This window comes from Diabrotica virgifera, chromosome 9 (genome assembly GCF_917563875.1).
Source record: "Diabrotica virgifera virgifera chromosome 9, PGI_DIABVI_V3a".
Lineage (NCBI taxonomy): Eukaryota > Metazoa > Arthropoda > Insecta > Coleoptera > Chrysomelidae > Diabrotica > Diabrotica virgifera.
In genome coordinates, this window is record NC_065451.1 from 158,216,492 (window position 1) to 158,240,660 (window position 24,169).

The following is a 24,169-nucleotide window of genomic DNA, read 5'->3' on the forward strand; positions in this document are numbered from 1 at the left end:
AATGAGGTATCACTCAACCCCCCTTTCCATTAAAGATTTTGGGGGTTGAATTTTGAAAAAAATGGAATTTTTCATGGAATTAACTTAAAAATTATTAGTAATACCAAAAATCTCAAAGATTAATAAAATGTTCGTTTTGCTTTTCTGAATATTTTCGATTTTTTGTTTTCTTGTTAGACAAAAATTGGTTATGCTATGGCTGTTCAAAATTTGCCCAAACTCGTGATTAGTTACTCGTTCAAGCCATTTTAAGTACAGCTTTTTCAAAAATAAGCACTTTGAACCGATGAAACTTACAAATTATATAAATAATACATAAGCAAAGTAACTTGTCAAGTGGTAATGATAAAATTTATTTGTGATGCTAATTACGGGGTGCTTTTCGCGATTTTTTTTACCAAAAAATAAAAGGGACCAACAATATTTTGAGCGTAACTCACTTACTTTTAATGTTAGAAGTTTTTTTTTAAACAAAAATAAACCTTTTTTTAAACACATTAAAAAAGTATAAATGAATTTTCCCCGAAAAGTGCTCCGTTTTTGGGTTATTTCACATTGAAATATTCGATTTGGAATTTGACGAAGAAGAACCTACTTTTCATTAGCTACAACTCTGCTTCTACTGGGTCTACAGACCTCACGCATACACCATTTTTTTCAATTTTTTATAAGCTATATTTTTGCTAAGAATATTTTTTTCGATTATTTTTTTCACCTATCAAATTCTGACGTTTTTGCTTTTTCAGCCAATCACCACGCGTCGTTCTAGCCAATCATTGAGTGTAATACTGATAAAACAGCCTCTTCCTTGATAAAACAGTCTCGTCCCTGATAAAACTTAAGGTACCCTAAATTTCACATAATACGTACATACCTGTGTTTACTAACTTAATTTATGAACAGCCATGGTACATAAATATTTTAAAAACACTAACCACGATATACTCAGATTTTCTACAGTTTTTATTTTCAAAATAAATATTTCTAAACTTTTCATAAACGTCTAAATAAAAATAATTTATCTATAACCTACTTAAGACATTGATCCTAGTTGTCTTAAAAATATTTCACAGATGCCCGTATTTACTAATAATACATATTGGTTCACAAAATAATCTTTTCAAACACCACTCGTCCTCTAAATTTTGCTTGATAAATTTTTTCGTTTTCATACTTAAACTTCTTTACTTAGGGTAAAATCACTCAAACAAACCGAAATGGATAAAATCACTCGTCCTTCGGACTCGTGATTTTATCATTCGGTTTGTTTTCGTAATTTTACCAAATAAAGAAGTTTTCGTGAAAACAAAAAAATTTATCGATAAAATTTAGAGGACTCGTGGTATTACCTTTGATAAAATACTTACTTTTTGAGTTATCTCCGAAAAACCGTCCAAAAACATGTTTTTTTTTTGTTAAAAATGAACATATTCACTCGCAAATAACTCAAAAAGTATTGACTTAGCGGAAAAACTCTATAGAACAAAAGTTGTTTGGAATTAGTAATTTTATCCAATTCCGGTAAATAATATGGAAGTTATAAAATTTGATTAACGGGTGCTTCATAATGTAGGAATTAATCAGTTTTTACGTTTTCCTGAAAAGTTGCTCTTTTTGACTTATGTGTTTATTCGCACCACCCGTAGAATTAGACTGTAGATTTATTTTAAATTAAAATGATTAAACTTCAAATATCATTTAAATCAATATCGGTAGTAACTACGGACATGCAGCTTTGAAAATTAAGTTTGAGCAACACATTTTTTGAACAAGCCATCCTTCAAGGAAAAATATTTGGAAAGCGAGGTCCAGGAAGAAGAACATCCTGGTTAAAGAACTTCAGAACCTGCCTTAACATAACATCTGTGCAGCTTTTCCGCGCTGCTGCAGATAAAATAAAGATTACCATGACGATCGTCAACATTCGTCACGGATAGGCACATCAAGAAGAAGAAGAAAACATTTGAAAAAACATCGTTTTTGTATTCGCAAAATTAAATTCCAACAGAGGGCGCCCAAAATTTCAAAGATGGACGACAACGCTAGGAAAACAATTCATTTTGTCATTTGAATTCACAGTTCTAAAACGTTAAATTAAAATCATTTACAGGAGTGTTTTGCCAAAGTAACCACTAAGTTTTGCAACTAAGACATCTTATAAGTTAAAGACGACTCAAAATTATGTTTAATCTGTATGCATTCATTAAAATTTGATGCTAACTACTGATTTGTTTTTACCTTTTTTTCATAAAAAAATCTGGCCCCCGATAATCACACAGCGTTCTAAAAATTATTAATCTATCTTAGGATTTCTAATTTTGATTTTAATTTAATTAATAGGTGCACTACAGTTTATTTTACGACAGATAACAATTTTTAATTAAATAAAAACTGGAAACTTGGAAACTAAGTAGGTGAATTTATTTTTTAATAATTGTGTTCTGGAAATTACGAAGTGGTCGGGATATTTTTCATAACAATGTACATTATATGTACAGAATATATACTAAGTAACAAGACACTTACTCAACACACACACTACACATTGCTCCCCTGACTTAGTAATAAGTTATACAATTACGTGGCTAAAGGTTCTAGTTCTAAACCTAAACCAAAGCCAAAATCAGAGAAAAAAAAAAAAGAATATATACTACATTTTATTCATTTATTTAATTTTTCAGTCGCTTAAACATTAAAAAAGACTACGTTTAATACAAACGTTAAATTAACAAAATGTGTGATTTGGCATTGGTTAATTTAGGTCATTACGTAGAGTATAATAGGAATGAATACTGAGGAACACTGTAATAGTTTTTTAAGTCGAAATTATTGTTAATTACAACATAAACTGACCGCAAATATGTACACAAGTTAATGGCAAAGTCAATGTTTTCCTTGAGTTGATGCTTTTCAATTTCGCCACCAGGCGTCGCCCACTTTGCGGTTCCTCGCCAATATGTACACACAACTTCTTCTTCTTCTTTCTCGAAACTCCTTATGCCCCTCAGGGGCGTCGGAGGTTTTATTCATCTTCTATCCATATCTTCCATTTCTTGCCGTCATTTGCTAACTCTTTCATTTGTTGAAGTGTTTTTCCTGTCCAATTTCTATAATCTGATCGATCCATCTTTTCCTTGGCCTCCCTTTCCTTCTTTTACCATATCTTTTTGAGTCCATTTTAATTTTCTTTTTTGGATCTTGGTTATTATCGACTCCTGTTTCAGTCTTTATCTAATATCTTCATTTCTTATTCTGTCCAATTTCGTTTTTCTCAGCTGCTTCATCTCCGCTGCGTTTATTGTACTGTCTATTTTTGCATTGTTTACCCATCTCTCACTTGCATATATTAAATTTGGTACAGATATTGCATTGTATACCTTCAGTTTTATTTCTTTATCTATTTCTTGCTTTCCAAATATTGTTTTATTTAGTGCATAGTATTATTTGCTTTTTTCGCCCTGTATGAGATTTCTTGATCTAGCTTTCCATCCTCTGATATTATTACTCCTAGGTATTCAAACGTCGAGACTGTTTCTATTATTTCGTTTTTGGACCTAAATACCGTTTGGTTTATTTCTTCCCTTTTCTTTTGGACTACTATCATGGTCTTCGTTTTCTTTACATTTACCTCCATTTTCAAATTTTCTTTTTCTTCCACCCAGATATCGATTAATTTTTGCATTTTCTCTTTATTGTCTGCTATTATTACTAGGTCATCTGCATATAGTAATCCCTCCATTCTCACTGGTACTAAATTCTTGTACCCTATTGTTGACTGTAATTGCCTTGACTTTCTTTTAGCGCTCTTCATTACTCTATGCATTACTAATATAAACAAAACTGGGATGAGACTGTCAGGTTTATTATTGGCGATCTGTTTCTGTTTATTTGTACTTTACCAAGTACGTTTCTATATGTACTTTTTACCACGCTTACTATCTTTTAAGGGATTTGTAGGTCTTCCATTCCTGACCATATTACTTCCCTATTTATAGAATCAAAAGCTGCTTTAATATCTATAAACGTAATATATGTCTTCTCCTATTTCGTTTTTCCTTTCAATTATATTTCTCAGTATGTATATATTATCTGTTGTTCCTCTTTCCTTCCTAAAAGCAGCTTGTTCTTCTTCTAGTTTTCCTTCCAGTTCTTTCCTGAGCTTCCTTTCTATTATCCCGGTGTAGACTTTATATGCCACTGATAAGCATATAGCCCTATAGTTATCACATTCCGCTTCATCTCCTTTCTTGTGTATTGGTATCAATAAATTTTCTTCCCAGTCTTTCGGTATCTTTTTTGTTCTCCATGCTTCCCTCATTATTTCCAGTAGCCAAAACTTGCCTCGTTCTCCCACGTACTTCATCATCTCCGGATCTATGTCATCTGCACCTCCCGCTTTTCCAATCTTTATTCTTGCCAATCCTTCTTCAATATCTTTGATACGAACTTCGTCCACTCGATTGTCCCTATCCTCTTATCTTTCCTGCTGTCCTCTGTCCTCATTTTGTTGGTTGCTTGCCTTGAAATTTTTTTATAGTGCTTATTCCATATGGTTAGTATGTCCTGTATGTTTGTTTTTAATTCATTTCGCTCATTTCTAATTCCTCTTATTTGTTTCCTTTTTGTTCCTTTCATGCTTCTTATTTTATTCCAAAACTGTTTATTGTTATTCCCAAAACCTTCGTTCAATTCTTCACCGAATTCCTTCCAGCTCTTCTTCTTCGCATCTTTTACTAGTTCTTTCACTATATTTCTCTGTCTTCTGTATTCGTCTCTGTCTTGCTCTTCATTTGTGTTTATGTATCGCTTCCACATTTCTTTCTTCTTTTTACTGCTTGCTTTATTTCCTTATTCCACCATCCAGTTCTTTTACTATTTTTCCCATTCTTTCTTATTCCACATACTTGTTTTGCAGTGTTCCATAACGTGTATCTCAATTTTTTCCATTTCTCTTCCATATTCCATTATTATTAATTGTGTTATTACACACAACTTAATATCTAAATAAAAAAATTGCCCATAATATATCGACAATGATTTAATGCCAACTTATGTTGTCTCTTGCCACACTGTGCGACGGTGCAAAAGATGAAGTGACAACCTTCCACAGAGGTATTAATACTCTTATGAACAAGCAGAATTGCTTATAAAGAGGAAAAAGAAGAAGAATATTGTTAGCAACATGCTTGATGAAAGATGTTTTGACAAATCTTATGTATATATTTTATCTTTATATTTTTTATTTTAAAATATTTTAATATTATTTTAGGTATAGTGAAGGTGAAATCCATTTCAATCTTATGGCCATCGTCTCAGATAGGAAAATGATGTATGAAAAACAAATAGAAGAACTTCAGAAACAAAGTGAATCTTCAGGAATGGAGACAGACACCCAACAGGCTGAAATAACGAGGTTACGTCTTCTTATAGCTGAAGAAGATAACAAAAGGCATCAGTATCAAATAGAAAATATCAGACGGAAGCACAACTATTTACCCCTAATTGTAGAGATACTGAAAATTTTGGCGAAAGAAGGCAAACTTATGCCTTTGTATGAACAAGCTAAGGAAAAGACTTTAAAAAGACAAAAGTCAAAAGCCTCCAGTTGAATTTTTGTAAGAGAAAATTTGCTTTGTAAGAACACCATTTTTGTATTTTTAGACTTACAGATGTGGAGATGATTTTAAATAAAATCATAAATTACGTTTTACTTTTTTTAATTGTTCAATATACTAGTTCCTAATACTTCTTCTTTAACCCTCTAATGCATACAACCGCCTTGAGTCGGACTTTAATGAAAGTCATATTGGTATCAACGGGCGAAATTCTGGTTGCATAGCTACTTAAAACTGTTTCGTGGATGGCTTGTTTTATAATATAATAAAGGAGATAGGATAGTGTTCGTTGGATAATGTAAAGATATACAAGTTAGTACAATATGGAAGTGCAAAATTGGTTGCCTAAACGTGAACAAATTAACTTAGAACTTTGTTCGTTGAAAGGCATCACGGTTATCTAATTTTTCAGGGGTCTAACTCAAAAATGCCAAAAATTGAGTTAGTACAGTCTTCGTTGGATGAGTCGATATGATAGCGATGTCCTTAGTTTCATATCGGCCACAGAGCAGCTGAGGCGGTTAGTTATATAGGAACAATTAGTAGTATTGGGTGAAAAAATTATTTGGAGCGAATACACATTTTTAGTAAAATAAGTACTTGTTTGGGGGACGCTAAGTGAAGCAGAAAAAATTATAGGTGAGTAGCTAAATACCTCTATTACACATTTTTCATCTGATTTGAGTTGAACCAATTTCGATATTTTTGTTATGTTCAATTTTCCATACTCCGCCTGTAGGCGGACTTGTGCATTCTGGCGTAGTAAAAATTTATTTGATGGAGTACCACTGAAGCGTTGTGAGATATGGTACAGTACATCTTCCATTTCAGATATGGTACAACGGGATTTCAGACCTGCTGCAGAAGCTGAAGCAACAGATGTTGAGGGTGACTATGATTCTGATCGACTTATGTTGGCGTGAAACCATTTGCATCCAAAAATGATAGCGTAAAGTCCTAAAAAGATAGACGTTGGGACAGAAAAAAAGAGTTCACGATGAAATCGATTGCCCACAGATTATCAAAGAATATAATCGGCATAGGGAGGTGTTGATTTTATGGATGGACTATTAGGTCGGTATCGCATTCATATGAAGACAACAAAATAGAGTAATCGTATTTTTACCACCTGATAGATGTGGCGGTGATCAACGCTTACCTACTGTATCATAGGATTCATGCACAAAAAGAAAAAATTGAGTTGCTAATGTTCAGAACACAAGTAGCTGAATCGCTCTGATTGTGTGACATGGCTCCTGTCAAACGACCCGTTTTCCAATCTTTTAGTTGTTCACCTAAAATCACTGCAAAAGCACCAAAGAGAGCATATTTATCTTCCGATGGTGGACATCCGTTACGATCAAATAGGCCACTGGTGTGCATTTCGGGATCGTACTGGTAAAAAACGGTGCAGATTTCCAAAATGCACATCCTAAATCCAAGCATATTGTATAAAATGCAATTTATCTTTATGTAGTTTAACCAGAAAAACATGTTTTTACGATTTTCATAATAAACAATAATTTCAGTATGTTTTTATTTGCTTAGTCTGATAATTAAAAAAATGCAGTTACCTTATTGCATGGTTACTGCACAAGTCCGCCTCAAGGCGGATGTCTGTTTTTTTCCTTTCAAAGGTATACCTGGCAGTAATATCAATGTTTGCCTTTTGTGTTCGTAAGTGCAAAATCTAGCTTTCCTGAATTTTTCAGCTCGAACAAAAAATGATGCATTAGTAGAGGGTTAATTGCCGTCTTTAAGACGTAATGATAGCCAACCTCAGAAGGTTAACCTTAGTATTACTCCTGCCTTTACCTTTGATCTTTCTCCTATGGCGCCAAGGTGGACCCTGGCCTCATCCAGCATCCGCCTGCAAGTATCTCTTTCCATGACTATCCTCCTCCAGTTATCCACCCTCAATATCTCTTTAGCATCGGTTCTCACTTCGTCTATCCCAAGGGCGGATCCAGGACCGATTTTCGGGAGGGGCCATGAACTTTTTTTGGGGAGGGGTACCAGGATCTGGGGGTAATTTTTAAAAATTAGGGTTACAATGGTGAGTTTTAAGGTACTTTTCACACTTTCACATACTCTTGAGTGCCATAAAGACATTCAAAACTTATCGTTATTAAAGTCAGTACCGATTCCTACACATTCCTTCGGATCCAAGGGCAATTCTTTCAACACGTTTAATACTATTTTCCCAATGCTTCTCCTGTCAGGCATTGTTTCCCTCTTTCTTTATTTTCATTAATTATTTTTATGTTCTCATACGCGTCAATGAACTTGACAAACTCTTCGTGAATGTTGTTATTGCGTATGTATCTCAAATTTAGAGAAAGCTGTTCGACGTGGGATATGTCGGTCGTTTCATCAAATAAGGCAGAGTAATAATTTGCACTTTGACTCTAATTCATTACTTGTTCAATTATTTCTTCACCACAACATTTTATCAATTGATTTTGACTAGTGCTACTAATGTTTGTTGCTCTCGGGAAGATGTTGTCGATAGGTGTTGTTTGGGAGTCTTATCTCCTAACGCGATTTTAAATCTTAACAATCCCCCGCATTGCTAGGTCCAGAATCTTCGTCCAGAAGCAGAAGACCATCATCACGATGGCCTCTTAGAGAAATATTTTGTCGACTTAAGAACACTATAGACTTTACTAATGATGACAGGGTTGCCAATGCGAGTCCATTATACAATTGGATATAGTAATTGAGTCAATACTCGCAATCTTAAGTTTGTATTTTATTAGTTATTATATAATCATGGAGCAACCGGTTTCAAGTCTTACAATATATGACTCATCATCAGGCCCAGTACAAAAAGTCTTCACAATACAAACTGTTTAAAATATATTTATTTCGCTAAAATCATAATAATAGAAGTATAACTTCTTACTCGCGTACAAAGTGCACACACTCTTTTTTTGTTATATTTTATAGTGTTATTTGTCTTATTGTTGTTTTGATTCATTATATACGGTGACATCTGGACAATGTTCCTTTGTTTTTTCCATAGCACACTACGTGCTTCTATATATTTCCACTTATATGACAGCATCAGTTATATTTAAAATTTACACGTTTCTTAAGATATCTCGAGATAGAAAAAAGGTATCGACATGCGGTTTTCGGTATTCTGTTGCTAATTTGGTCTAATTTTGTAATACAGGAAAAAAATACATACTTGTATTTAATATTTTCCAAAGAAAACTAGATTTCTTTAAAATATAAATAGCGCCTTCTAGCCGGCATATTACGTAATAGGCTGTTTCCAAATTATAACTATTACATTGACGAAAAAGAGCTGTTTTCAACAAGACCAAGTTTGTAAAAATCGATTAAGCAGAACCGGACTTACAGCGATTTTTTCATAACAAGGTTCCCACTCACTCCCACCTCTTATTTGCACAGGTAGACTTAAACTTGTGAAATAAAATATGCACAGAATTGTATGAAGAATACGATGATTGGATTTCCAGTGCCCTTTCATTAGGCAAATTTTGTAAAATTTCGACTTTTTAATTTTCGATATTCAATTACGCCCTCTAGCGGTGGACTTACAATTATGAAAATAATTTCCAGGCTTTTCTCGGGGCAACTTTTGTTATAATTTTTTTTCCCAAAGCTGTAGTATAAACGGTTCCTGAGATATGGCCGAGAGCCATTCTTATTGGGACACCCGGTACATATTACTAGAATGTCATTCTACTTGACAATGTCATAACTAGCTTAAAGAGATGGCTTTTGAATGTTCTTGGATAACTGTTATTTTTTGTATAATGGCAAATTATTAATTCAGTTAATAAATGTGATAATTTTTTCACTAGCTATGTATTCAGTGATTGTAATAATTTATATGTACCTACAACAAAAACTAATACTCAATCGAGAAAAGAGGAAAAGTGTTAAAGTGATTTTTTAATAATATATTGTTACTATGGAACGCTTACAATTTTGAACATCTTTAACAACAAAATACTTGGATCACAGAATATATCTTGATGTATTCTCTGCTTCTATCTTCCATAAATAATACACAATAAATAACTTTTTATAAAGTTCACCTTTTAAATTAATTATTTATCAAATACACTATATATCAATATTATTTAATCAACAACTCACAATATTCCCGATTCATGTCAAATAATTATTTAAAATTGTTACTGATTGTCATTGTCCGACTGACAATATTCTATTCGACTGAGTGCGTTGTATGACAAAGATAGATTTGGAAAATTACCACGGACATTGTGTTCATTTCTTTGCAAAGTAACCAGACACTTACTCAACACACACACTACACATTACACCTGAATTAGTGTTATTATTGAAAAAGTTATCCAATTAGGTGGCTGAAGGTTCTAGTTCTAAACCAAGGCCAGAATCAGAAAAAAAAATTGTGTTCATTTTTTTCGAATCCTGAAAAAACCAATAAATATTTTTGAAAAATCTAAACGCAGAATGAAAGACTAAATTATTACCGAGGGCCGAAAGTCCCTTAGAATAAATAAAAAGTTTATTTTGAATGAGATATTTGAAATAAAAATCACACTAAATTTTCTCTTAGTTTTTCACTTTAGTCCAGGAACCGAAGCATTTCACCTCGCAATTTTTACAGAATGGATCGATTTGCTTGAAAATTTGAGAATAAGTAGTGGATAGTTCAAGGATTAAAATCTATATGATGCCGAAAGGCGCTTTTACCATGGGGTCGGTTGCCACCCCATCTTAAGGGTGGAAATTTTTTATTATATTTTGACTGCAAAAGTTGATAAAAACATTCATTCTAAGCAAAAAATGTTCTATACATTTTTTGATAAAATTAATACTTTTCGATTTATTCGCTATCGAAAGTGTTAGTTTTATATAGAAAAAATCAATGTTTTTCGATATATACTCATTTACCATTCACTCAATTTTTGCCGTAGAAAAAATTTTTTCAAACCAAGTTCTTGGGAATTAAATAACCTACAATTTCATTTTAAAACATTTTTTCGTATATCTGATGCTAACCTTTCTATTTTGAAGAAAATGGCATTTTTTACCAAACTACAAAAAGTCGTTATTCGCTTTTAACTCTACTTTTTTAAAAACTAATCATTCTAAGCCAGTCAAACTTTTAAAATCTATTAACAATACATAAATAAAGAAGAATTAATAAGGCCAATGACTAAAAGCAAAGCTAACTTACATTATTATGCTTCCAATTGGATTTCTTTTTTTTTTTGATAAAAATATATTGATTTTTTAACCGTAACCTTTTTAATTTTTATCTTAGAAAGTTTGTTAAAAAATAATTTGGTAGGTTTTTACAAGATCTATAAGACTATTAATACCAAGTCCTTTTAAAATCCTCAGTCGCAAAGAGTGGTGACTTTGAAAGGGTTGGTAAAGGTGATTTTTGCATGTTATTACAAGTTTTAATTGTCAATAGCTCACTCAATTTTTACCGTAGAGAAAATTTTTGCAAACCAAGTTCTTGGGAATTAAATGAGCTACTATTTTATATTTAAATATTTATTTGTATCTCTGATGATAATCTTTCTATTCTGAAGAAAAGGGAATTTTTTACCAAACTTCAAAAATTCGATATTTGCTTTTGACTCCATTTTTTTAAAAACTAATCATTCTAAACCAGTTAAACTTCTAGAACCTATTAATAATATATAAGTAAAGAAGACGAAATAAGGCCAATGACTAATTTTAATCAGGGTGGTGATTAGGGGTTTGCTTTCGATCACTTTTTCGCTGAAAAATATAGGGTCTGACATTCTTTTCATTATAAGCCACCTAATTTTTGAGCTAAAGACTTTTTTATTTCTGAAGATAGATATTTTTAAATACTTCAAATTAGTTTAAACAAGTGATCCTCGAAAAATGCATAGTTTTCCCGTCTTTTGACTTTGAAACTACAATATTTAGCATTTGCCGAAGAAGACCTAACATATAATAAAGTATAGCTCGATTACTATTGGTCTTAAAGAAAATTTAAAAACACGGTTTTATTGATTTTTTCAAAAGGTACATCTTTTTTGAGCAAAGTTGTTTTGATAAAACAAAAACTTTTTGAGTTATTTGCAGAAAACTGATTAAAAACATTAGTTTTTTTAATATAAAACTAACACTTTCGATAGCGAATAAATAGAAAACTATTAATTTTATCAAAAAAATGTATACAACATTTTTTGCTTAGAATGAATGTTTTTACCAACTTTTGCGGTCAAAATATAATAAACAATTTTCACCCCCGACATGGGGTGGCAACCACCCCCATGGTAAAAGCGCCTTTTGGCATCATATAGATTTTGATCCTTGGACTATCCACTACTTATTCTGAAATTTTCAAGCAAATCGATCCATTCTGTAAAAATTGCGAGGTTCCCTATTTTACGCTTCATTACTTGGACTACTTCTGTAACTTATTAAAATAAACATTATAGAAGTTCTCAGGGACTTTCGGCCCTCGCTAATAAAGTGATCTTTCATTCTGCGTTTAAATTTTTCAAAAATACTTATTAGTTTTCTCAGGATTCGAAAAAAATGAATCCCCATTTGAATAGCATTTCAGCCGAAAAAACGTACCGATCCTCTTAAATAATTAAGTAAAAATTCTAAAAACAAAACATAAGGTTTATTTATTTAATTTTTTTTATTTCACAAAAATATATCTTTAAAAGAAGATTTTTAATAATCTTTATGGTAACACAATAAGAACTGTAGTAACAAGTAATAAAATAATACATTCTTACACCATCTGTAAGAATACCGTATAGTAAACAGACACTGGTCATATAAAATGTAAATAATTCTAAATTGACAAACAGAATAAACAAAAGTGGCACATTATGCTCACAATGTTATAAAAACATAATGAAATAATAAAAAAACAATTTTATTTAAACTATGTACAATTATTTACAAATAAAAATGAATACATTTAAATACCATTGGAGCAGAAAGTTTGCGCCTATCCCCTTAAAAAAGCACTTGTAAAATGGCCAAAATGGGGAATATAAATATAAATAAAAAAGTGTAAGGACAAAAAAATTAAATGTTACTCCATTAGCTTCGAGGGAACTACTCACTGAATATTAAACTATTCAATCATTTTTCTGTCTAGATTTCCAAGAATATAGAGTCTAGGTGCCCAAAAGATTAATTTCTGAACTTAATTTGTTTAGAAGTTACCAACTTCTTTTTTACATTATTTAATGCGCGAATATCCTTAACGGGTAAAATTAATGCGCAACTAAGTCATGATATTTTATAAAATTCCTCATTCCTCAATATGCACATGTTAAGGCACATAAAAACTTTTTGCGGTCGAGAATGAACTCGTTATGTTAATATAGTCTAAGAGCTAGAGCCGAAAAATCATCGTCATAAGTAATTTGGAGTTGCATGTGAAATGTGTCTATTGTATATTGATAATTATGACTCCTTTCAGGCTGACACCTCAGTGGATACAGGAAGTAGCAATAATGGATGAAAAGGGAGAGTCTTTAAAGGTTTTTACCTCCTATTTTGTTAAACCTCCGTCGATTTGCATGAAAATTGGTGAGTAGTTAGAGCATACCCCAAGAAATAAAAATGATTTGGTGCCAACTTGCACTTTTACCCTGGGGGTGGATACCACCCCTTCTCGGAGGTAAAAACTATTTTATTAAAAATAATCCCACAAATCGATAGAGGGACACATTATAAGTAAAATTTGTTATATCATGTTATTAAAATAAATCAATACTTTTTGAGTTATTAAAGATCAAATATTTGTCTCTTTAAGAGCACATGCGCGAAGTTACGGATGATAAAAAGAACATATTAATTAATAGTATGTTACTAAAATATTTTTATATTATTTGGATATTATAAATTTAGCAAAAGTGTATTCGAATATGTCAAATGTACCCATTATTGGACACCTCCAGTTTCTGGACATATTCAGTTTAAACTGATAGAAAAAATTCAATTAAATATCGAAATAATATAAAAATAATATTTTACTAACATACAATTAATTAATATGTTCTTTTTATCATCCGTAATGTCACGCATGTGCTCTTAAATAGACAAATCTTTAATCTTTAATAACTCAAAAAGTATTGATTTATTTTAATAACATGATATAACAAATTTTACTTAAAATTTGTCCCTCTATCGATTTGTGGGGTTATTTTTAATAAAATATTTTTCACCCCGGGAAGGGGTGTTATCCACCACCAGGGTAAAAGTGCAAGTTGGCACCAAATCAGTTTTATTTTTGAGGTATGCTCTAACTAGTCACCAATTTTTATGCAAATCGATGGAGGTTTAACAAAATAGGAGGTGAAAACCTTTAATGACTGCATTAACTTTCCCCTTTCATCCCTTATTGCTACTTCCTGTATCCACTGAGGTGTCAGCCTGGAAGGGGTCATAATTGTCAATATACAATGGACACATTTCACAGGAAAAACTCCATATTACTTATGACGATGATTTTTCGGCTCTAGCCTCCGTCTAATAGGCCAAAAAATGAAGCATTTTGGCTCGCAATTTTTTCGTCAAGCATGAATTTACTTGAAATTTTCACAGAAGGTAAGGAATAATCCAAGGATCATTTTCTATATGATGCCGCTGTACGATAAAGCCTTGGGGGTGGTTTCCACCCCATCTCAGGGGTGGGAATTTTTCATTACATTTTAACATGGAAATCGATGGAATAGGTGATTCTAAGAAAAAATGTTCTTCACGTTTTCTTTGTAAAACTAATATTTTTTGAGTTATTAACGGTTGACGACGAAAAAATCGACTTTTTTTAAGGGTTTTTTGAGAATAACTCGAAAAATATGCATTTAATCTACAAAAACTGTAGATATCAAAATTGTATCTTTTACAAAATTCTTTTTTTATAATTTTTCTACGACAAATGCAAACTGAGATACGGTATGTTAAAAGTTAACTTTTTTCGTCAAATGAATAATTTCAAATATTCAAAGCTAAATAACGGGAAAACATTGCATTTTTCGAGAAAAGCTTACAGAATATTTTTTCAAGTATACAATTAGACATTTCAAAGAAAAAGCAAGTTTCTAGCATAAAAATTGAGCGATTCATGATCAAAAATAAGGTCGGTACCTATTTTTTTTTTCTATGAAAAAATCAGTGAAAACAACCCCCTAACTACCCTCCTAATTAAAATTGATCTTCACTCTTCTGTAATTCTTTTTATATATGTATTAACAAAACACCCAAGAAGTTTAACCTATTTAAGGCCTAATATTGGTAAAAATGGGAGTTTAAGGAAAAATTGATTTTTTGCAATCTTGTATTTTTCACCCTATTCTTCAAAATATCTCCGAAACTGGTAGAGATACGAAAAAAATGATGGAGTACCTACCAAATTGTAGCTTTTTTAATAACAAAAAGTTCTCTGTGCATATATTTTCTTTACAGCGAATATTTAGCGAGGTATAGCTGTTTAAAACCTTTCTTTACGAGCAAACACCCACTTATTCGAGCCCTTTAAACTTACCCCACTTAAAAACTAAGGGATCTTACGGAATTTAATTTACATAGTCTTAAAGCTTTTCAAAAACCCTACAAAATCATTATTGAAAAATCTTTTTATTAGCAAAAATGAAGGAACTGTTTATAAAACGAATTATTTTTTCGAAAAATTCAAATAGCCCGCTTGGGAATGTAATAGAATAGAGCATTTTCAATGTATATACATATAATACAACTGAACCGGTTTTTCGGCAGTAATACGTTATATGTTCCACTTTCTCCATTCAAATCGAAAGACACAAAAGAAGAAACAGCTGCTTATGTGAGTATATATTTCGTTGATTCCTCGAATAAATTTTTGGTTTTTAAGGGTTGAAATATTATGATATTATATCCTAAAGCATAAAACAATTATTATTTACCCAATCAAAACCAAATTTTACCGATATTAAAGTTTACATTTTACGGTTTACGATTTAAGGTTTATGTTTTTATCTAATTTTTGAAAATAAGGGGTAGTCTACACCCCTAAAAATAATAAATGCACTTGAGCATGATATAGAATATGAAGTACACGGTGAGGTGATCTTAATCCCAAATTTTTATGCGAACCGATGCAAGCTGAAATCATTCTGTTAGGATAAATATTTTTTTATATACCTATAGCTCAACAAGGATGGTTTAAGGGTTGTAATATTATGATATTATATTATAAAGCATAGAACAATATTAAAACTAATAAAAACCAAATGTTGATCATATTAAAGTTTAAAAAGGTTATTTTATAATTTTTTATAATTAGGGATAGTTTTCACCCTTAAAAAACCAAAAGGGTATAACGGCTCCATATAGAAAATGAACTGACGGGTGAGATGAGCCTAATCCCAAATTTTTGTAAAAATCGACGCTGGACGAAAAAATGCCGAGGTTTCGCCATTTTTTCAGCTTCATATCTTGGCCTATAAAGTAAATAATGTGTCGGACGTAAAGTAGTAGGTTGATTACAATATCATTCATACAAACTTACTTTTACAACAATTAAAATGCTTATACATATATACAATATTTACAATGTTAATATTATGATATGCTAATAACAATAACTGTACCGGGTGTCCCAATAAGAATGGCTCTCGGCCATATCTCAGGAACCGTTTATAGTAGAGCTTTGAAATAAAAATTTTATAACAAAAGTTGCCCCAGGAAAAGCCTGGAAATTATTTTCATAATTGTGGGACCACCCCTAGAGGGCGTAATTGAATATCAAAAATTAAAAAATCTAATTTTACAAAATTTTCCTAATGAAGGGGCACTGAAAATCCGATCGTCGTATTCCTCATAAAATTCTACGCATATTTGATTTCACAAGTTTAGGTCTACCTTTGGAAACAAGAGGTGGGGGTGAGTGGGAACCTTGTTATGAAAAAATGGCTGTGAGTCCGGTTCTGCTTAATCAAATTTTGCAAACTTGGTCTTGTTGAAGGCAGATCTTTTTCGTCAATGTAAAAGTTATGATTTCGAACCAACTTACTGAGTAATATGCCAGCTAGAAGGCGTTATTTAATTTTTTTCAGAAATCTAGTTTTCTTTGGAAAATATTAAATACAAACATGCATTTTTAATACCATATTACAAAATTAGACAAAATTAGCAACAGAATAGCGAAAACCGCATGTTAATACCATTTTTCTATCTCGAGATATCTTACAAAACGTGTAAATTTAAAAACACAACTATTACTGTCACCGGTAAACGAAGTTTAGGAAAAGTAGAGTGCTATGGAAACAACAAAGGAGCATTTTCCAGCTGTCAACGTATATTAGGTCTTTTTAACGCTTTTCATTTGTTTCGAGCCTCGTTTATATCTCGTATATTAATACTATACACGGATTATACGGCATATGACAGAGGCTCGAAACAAATGAGAAGCGTTGAAAAGCCCTATTGCAAAGAAATAAAAACAACTATTTAGTGATGACAGAAATGTTCAAATTTTTGCCCATCATTTTCGTTGCAAACATTTACTATTTCAAGAGTAGATTGAACAGCAGTCTCAATTTCTGCTCTCAATATGCTTTGAATGGCGTTTAGTATTCTCTGTTTAATGTATTCTAGAGTAGTGTATGATGGGCAACAATTTGAATATTTAGGTCGTCACTAAGTAGTTCTTTTTGTTCTTTGTTATATTTAATTTTAATAGTATCGTTTCTCTTTATATTGTTGTTTTAATTAATTATATTTTTATACGTTGACATCTGGAAAATGTTATTTTGTTTTTTTCCACAGCACACTACTTTTCATTAACTTAGTTTACCGGTGATAGTAACAGTTATGTATAAAATTTACACGTTTCTCGAGATATCTTGAGATATAAAAAAGATATCGACATGCGGTTTTCGCTATTCTATTGCTAATTTAATCTAATTTTATAAAGTATGATTAAAAATGCATACTTGTATTTAATATTTTCCAAAGAAAACTAGATTTCTGAAAAACATTAAATAACGCCTCCCAGCTGGCTTATTACTTATTAGGATGGTTCAAAATTATCACGCTTACATTGAAGAAAAAGATCTGTCTTTAACAAGACCCAGTTTTCAAAATTTGATTTAGCAGAACCGGACTTACAGCCATTTTTTCATAACAAGGTTCCCACTCACCCCCACCTCTTATTTGCAAAAGTAGAGTTAAACTTGTTAAATCAAATATGCGCAGAATTTTATGAAGAATACAATAATCGGATTTCCAGTGCCCCTTCATTAGGAAAATTTTGTAAAATTTAGATTTTTTAATTTTTGATATTCAATTACGCCCTCTAGCGGTGGACCCACAATTATGAAAATAATTTCCAGGCTTTTCCTGAGGCAACTTTTGTTATAAAATTTTTTATTTGAAAGCTCTACTATGAACGGTTCCTGAGATATGGCCGAGAGCCATTCTTATTGGGACACCCGGTACAATAGGAAGCACTGAATTGGCACATATTACAGTTTTATTTCTTAATCTCAATGTCTAATAATAATTTTCCATTCTTGAAGACCAATCTATCGTTCTTGCGCTTGTGGTGACCTCTGTATGTCTCAGCGAGATGTCGGAGATTTTCTGCAAAAAACACAAACATTATTATTGAACTATGGTTTGTTTTAAAAAAGACAGATTCACACCCAAGAAAGTCACTAGAAAAATCACCAAATACATCTTCTTTTTTGATTGATCATATCGGCCTTCGACGGTAATCCTTACATATTATATTATACTAATAGACTTTTTTTCCGATTTTGTTTGTCAAAGACCACGGTCTTATCACTATTTGAACAGATTGACCAGGAAATAAGAAGTCAGACTGTTCGGTAAATAATTATGTATTTTGCTGTGTAGACAAATATAAAATAATCTTTTTAAAATATTAATAGGAATGATGCATTAAATCCTGTTACAGTAAGTGTAAACATAGGTACCTGTTACAGTTATATTTAAATATATTTCCTTATAATTCCTTCCTATATAATAACGATATTAAATTATAATTTCAATAATAATAATTTCCTTATAATAATAAGGAGGTATTAGAATACTTCCCGCGATGAAAGAAAATAACATAACCCAACTAATCCCTTCTGTCAGGCAAGTACTCAAAACAAAAAAATAAACATGATGCATTCACTAGTCACTGCACCAATGCGCAAGCGTAATCGCAAAATTCGGAGTAAAACCATCTAACGAGGATCGGTTAAAATCGTGGTTAACTTAAACGAGTTTAAGCTCTAACCTAGTACTAAAAAACTGATTAAACATGAATATTTCGGTGACCAAAAAATAAATAGGTTAACCCAGCACTGAAAAACCGGCCCTAAATCGGTTTACTTGATATTTTCAAAGTAAGTAGGGAATAGCTCAAGAAACAAAGTCTACCCTATATAGGGTGAGGCAGATAACTGGCCTATTAGAAATATCTCGAGAACTAAAGGCAACAGAATCATGAAAATTGGAATAAAGGGGTTTTGAAGGATGATCTATTAAATGAAAATATTTTCACCTCTTTGCAACTTCCGGTTATACCGGAAGTTGCTTATAACTTCGTTTTTTTAAATGGGACACCCTGTATATTTTTACATTTTTGAATTCTCTTCGATGTCTTCTTTCTTAAAATATGAGTTTTTGTAATATTATACAGGGTATTTTAAAAGATAATTACGTTTTTTATTAATTTCGTAGCAACATTCACACCCTGTAGAATTGTAGTAGTTTGACATCTAAAACTCTACTTACGTTCAAATGATTTTTAATATACATACTCTACTATTATTAAGAATAATTAGTATAGCTAAATTTTTAATTTTAGTATACAGGGTTGGTCGAAACTCGGAATGAGTATTTTCTGAGTTTTCTTAAATGGAACACCCTGTATTTTTGTATTGTACTGCTTTAATTGGTGAGTTATTGGTGATTCAAGCTAAACATTAATTGCAACAAAAAATACGTAAAATTTTATTAGGTTGGCCGTGAAAATACTCAATCCCAAATAATTTTTCAGAAATAAAATACATATTAATCCAGACTGGTCCTTAAAATTACCAATAATGGTTTAGCTATCAAAATACCTACGTAGTTAAGATTGTTGGTGCGATTAACAATTAAGCACAAATTAAAGCAGTTAGGTATAGGGAATGCTTAAGAAATAAAAAAGTACCATAAAATATCATTTCATTACAATACTAAAAAATAGGGTGTTCCATTTAAGAAAACTAAGAAAATACTCATTCCGAGTTTCGACCAACCCTGTATACTAAAATTAAAAATTTAGCTATACTAATGATTCTTAACAATAGTAGAGTATATTAAAAATAATTTCAAACTACTACAATTCTACAGGGTGTTAATTTTGCTACGAAATTAATAAAAAAACGTAATTATCTTTTAAAATACCCTGTATAATAATACAAAACCTCATATTTTAAGAAAGAAGACATCGAAGAGAATCCAAAAATGTAAAAATATACAGGGTGTCCCTTTAAAAAAAACGAAGTTATAAGCAACTTCCGGTATAACCGGAAGTTATATTTAACCCCTCATCCACCAGAATTTAAATACATCGTTTTCATTCTACAATACCTTTTATTATAGTGTTATTTCTATGTTCAAAAAGTTGGACGGGTTTAAAATTCATGATTTTTGAAAAAAAAAATAAGATCAAATTATAGAGAGCATTTTTAAATTTTCTTAAAAATCTTTCTTTTTCTCTATGCAACTCGAACATGATAGAGATACGAAAAAAGATACCGTACAAAAATGTAGGGTTTTTTAGATAAAAATTTTATTTTTGCTTTTCATTACTGTATCTCTTATCCTTTTCAAATTACATGGAGAAAAAGGAAGATTTTTAAGAAAATTTAAAGTCTATCTCTTTATACCTAGAAGATTTATGAAGGAAAGAATCTATTTGATTTTTCATAAGATACAAAAATGTTTTGTACAGTTTTTTTCGTTATATGCATAATTTTTAAGGTATTCGCAAAAAACCGTTCGAAAAGGAATTATGTTTCAATGAAAATGACCAATTTTCAACCACGAATAACTCAGAAAGTGTTGTGTTTTCAAAAAAAAAATATAGAACAAAAAAATTTGTGTATCACAAATCAATAAAAACTGTAGCAAAAGTTCATGAATTGGACTTCGAATTGCTTCTGCAGCCACCTTATTCACCAGATATGGCTCCCAGCGACTACCATCTGTTCGCTGACATCAAGAGAATGCTCGCTGGAAAGAAATTTAGCACCAATGAAGAGGTAGTCACCGAAACTGAGGCTTATTTTGAGGCGAAAGACCAATTGTATTATAAAAATGGTATTAAAAAGTTTTATGACCGCTATAATCGTTGTATCGCTCTCAAAGGTGACTATATCAAATTTTATCAAAATGGTCTAGGGGACAAGAAATGAAAGTCGCTTTTTCAAGAAGCAATATTTTCCTCTTAAAATTAAATTTTGTTTATTATTGGTTGGACATATCTTATTACAATTTACTATATCATCATCATCATCATGGCTTATTCACTCCTGGCGGAGTGTTTGCCGCCCTTTTGGGCTCTCTGATTCATTTGTTGCGGAGAATCAGTCCGCTGTTGTTTTTTATTATTATAGCAGCGTGTGTGACTTGGCTTTGTCTACAACTTTCCTCCATTCTTTCCGGTCCTTACAACGCTCCTTCCAATTTTAGATTCTCAGCTTCTTTATGTCTCCTAAGACTTGATCTCTCCATCTCGTTTTGGGTCTTCCCTTTGGTCTCTTTGTTGTTGGTCTCCAGCCAGTTATTCGCTTTAGCGTAGAGTCTGGTTTAGCTCTTTCTGTGTGTCTCAGCCACCTGAGCCTCTGCGCCTTCACGAACTTGATTATGTCTTCACCCTTGATGACTTCTTTAATTTCTTCATTTGTTAATCTTCTAAATTCGCCTACACTTATCCTCACCGGTCCCATTATTCGTCGAATTATCTTTCTCTCTAAGATTTCTAATCTCATTTCATCTTTTTGTGTTAGGCACATCGTCTCTGCACCATAGGTGATCACTGGCTTGATTGCAGTCTTGTAAATTTTTAATTTGGTTGTCTTACTAATGTGTTTTTCTTTCAAGAATTTTTGGTAGTTCCAATAGGTTTTATTACCCAGTAGGATGCGTTCATGTATTTCATCCGTTCTATCATTTCTGCCATTCACCATCACTCCCAAATATTTGAAACGGTGTACTCTTTCAAATGTATATGCTCCAAGCTTAATTTCTTTCTCGATGTTCGTATTCTCTCTTGAGCACTTGAGGTATTTCGTTTTGCTTTGGTTTATTACTAGCCCTCTCTTCTTTGCTTCTTTATCTAGTATTAATATTATATTCTCCATGGTTTTTAAATCTCTAGTAACCAGTGCAATATCGTCTGCATACGCTATCAGTTGGGCTGAAGATTCGATAATTGTTCCCCTAATTTTGGCTGCTCTTACTGCACCCTCTATGGCAATGTTAAATAATGTTGTTGATAGGGAGTCTCCCTGTCTGACACCTACCTCCATTTGTACTTCATCTGACAGGCCTTCCCTTGTTAAGATTCGTGCTTTGGATTCCTTCATCGTCATTTTCGTGAGACTTACTAGTTTTTCTTGAATGCCTAGTTGCTTCATATCATTAATTAGCTCCTCCCTTATTACACTGTCGAAAGGCTTGCTTGTAGTCAATAAACAGTATATGTAGATCTATTCCATGCTCGTAACTTTTTTCAACGATTTGCGTTACAATGTGTATTGCATCTATTGTTGACTTACCTTCTCTGAATCCATGTTGGTATTCACCTATTTTTGTTCTCGTTTCTTTTTCTATTCTTTGTCTGATCAAATTAGTTAATATTTTGTACATTGTATTTAATAGCGTGATTCCCCTGTAGTTAGTGCATTTCGTCTTGTCACCTTTTTTAGGGATTGGTGTTATCAGACCGCAATTCTAGTCGTTCGGCATGCGTTCTTCTTCCCATATTCGTTCTATCAGCTTGTAGATTCTGTGGGCTAGTTTCTCTCCCCCTTTCTTGAAGAACTCATTTATAATGTCGTCTGGTCCTGCTGCTTTCCTTGTCTTTAATCTGTTTATGGTCGCCAATGCTTCGTTGTATGAGGGAGGCTCTGATTGTTCTTCATTCCTATTTTCTGTTTGTTCTTCATTTTCTGCATTTTCAGCATCGCCTTTCTTTTTGAACAATTCTCTATAGTGTGTTTCCCATTCCTTTTTTCCAATATTTGTCGGAATCTTTTTCTTATTCTGTTCTTTTATGTGTTTATACAGTCTTGCATTATCGTTACTATTAGCTTCGAGTTCCAGCAGTAAGTCTTCAATCCATTTCTTCTTTTTAGTTCTGCAACATTTGTCTGACTCTTTTTTTTTCTCTTTATAGTGTAGGAGATCTTCTTGTTTCCCTGTGGCCAACCACCTGTGTCTTGCTTGGTCCTTGCGTTTACTAGCTTGCTCGCATTCTTCATCGTACCAATCTTTTCTTTTATTGTCTTTCATTAGTCCTATCGTCTCCTCTGCTGCTGTTAAAATACTATCTTTTATGTCTTCCCATGTTTCATCTATGTCCGATGGTTTTAGGACTAGTAGTTTTTCTTCCAACTTAGTGCAGAATTTTCTGTTTGCATTATCTGTGTTTAGTTTTGTCTTTAAGTATCTTCAATTACATGTCGCCTATCACCAAAATCTAATCCGAATCAGCATTGGCTCCCCTGTAGCACCTCACATTCTGTACAATTGTTTTCCATTTTTTTGAAATTAGGATGTGGTCTATTTGGTTTCCGTCTGTCGTTCCAGGTATTAGCCACGTTACTTTGTGCTCTTTTTTGTGCTTGAATTGGGTGCTAATAATAAAAGTATTGGTTGCTGCTGCTAGATTACATATTCTCCTGCCATTGTTGTTCGTATTTTGATGGATCGTTTCTTTTCCTGCGATTTCTCTGTTCGTGTCTTCTTTCCCTATCTTTGCGTTAAAGTCTCCTAACAGGATTAGTATGTCGTTCTTTGGTATTTCTTCGTACAATTCTTCAAATTTCTCATAGAATTCATTCTTTTCTTCTTCGGGAGCATTCTCTGTAGGTGCATAATATATTAACAAATGTTAAATTTGCTTGTTTATTTTTCATTCTTATATATGATATTCTTCCATCAACCGCTTTAAAGTTAATAATCTTGTCTCTTACGCTATTACTAACTAGAAAGGCGGTTCCATTGCGACTCTGTTTGCTTTCTCCTGCGTAGTACATTGTGTGGTTTCTTCTATTGATCATCCCTTCTCCTGCCCACCTTATTTCTTGTAGCGCTAGTATTCCCATCCTGTATTTTGTCATTTCTTTTGCCAACTCTTCCATTTTGCCTGGTCTTAGAAGTGTTTTGATGTTCCACGTTCCTATTCTTATTTTCCTGTTTTTGTCTTTTTTATTTTTTTTTTGTTTTGTTTTTGAGTCTTTTCTTACAAAATATTTTTATGTCCGTATTCAATTTACTATATCGGTTTGTGTTTTTGTTGATCT

At 32.1% G+C, this 24,169-nt stretch overlaps 2 protein-coding genes across 2 annotated transcripts in view; one reads left to right on the forward strand and one right to left on the reverse strand.

Moving 5' to 3' along the window:
• The window catches only part of LOC126891750 (ubiquitin carboxyl-terminal hydrolase isozyme L5), a 63,908-nt gene extending 58,203 nt beyond the window's left edge, over positions 1 to 5,705 (forward strand). Inside the window, exon 5 of the mRNA XM_050661039.1 lies at positions 5,270 to 5,705. Within this exon, the coding sequence (XP_050516996.1) occupies positions 5,270 to 5,609 (340 nt within the window). The 3' untranslated portion in view covers positions 5,610 to 5,705. The remainder of the gene's footprint in view (positions 1 to 5,269) is intronic.
• Positions 5,706 to 12,503: 6,798 nt separating this feature from the next.
• The window catches only part of LOC126891743 (putative uncharacterized protein DDB_G0282133), a 97,866-nt gene continuing 86,200 nt past the window's right edge, over positions 12,504 to 24,169 (reverse strand). The window contains exon 7 of the mRNA XM_050661016.1: positions 12,504 to 18,218. Coding sequence (XP_050516973.1) covers positions 18,109 to 18,218 — 110 coding nt within the window. The 3' untranslated portion in view covers positions 12,504 to 18,108. The remainder of the gene's footprint in view (positions 18,219 to 24,169) is intronic.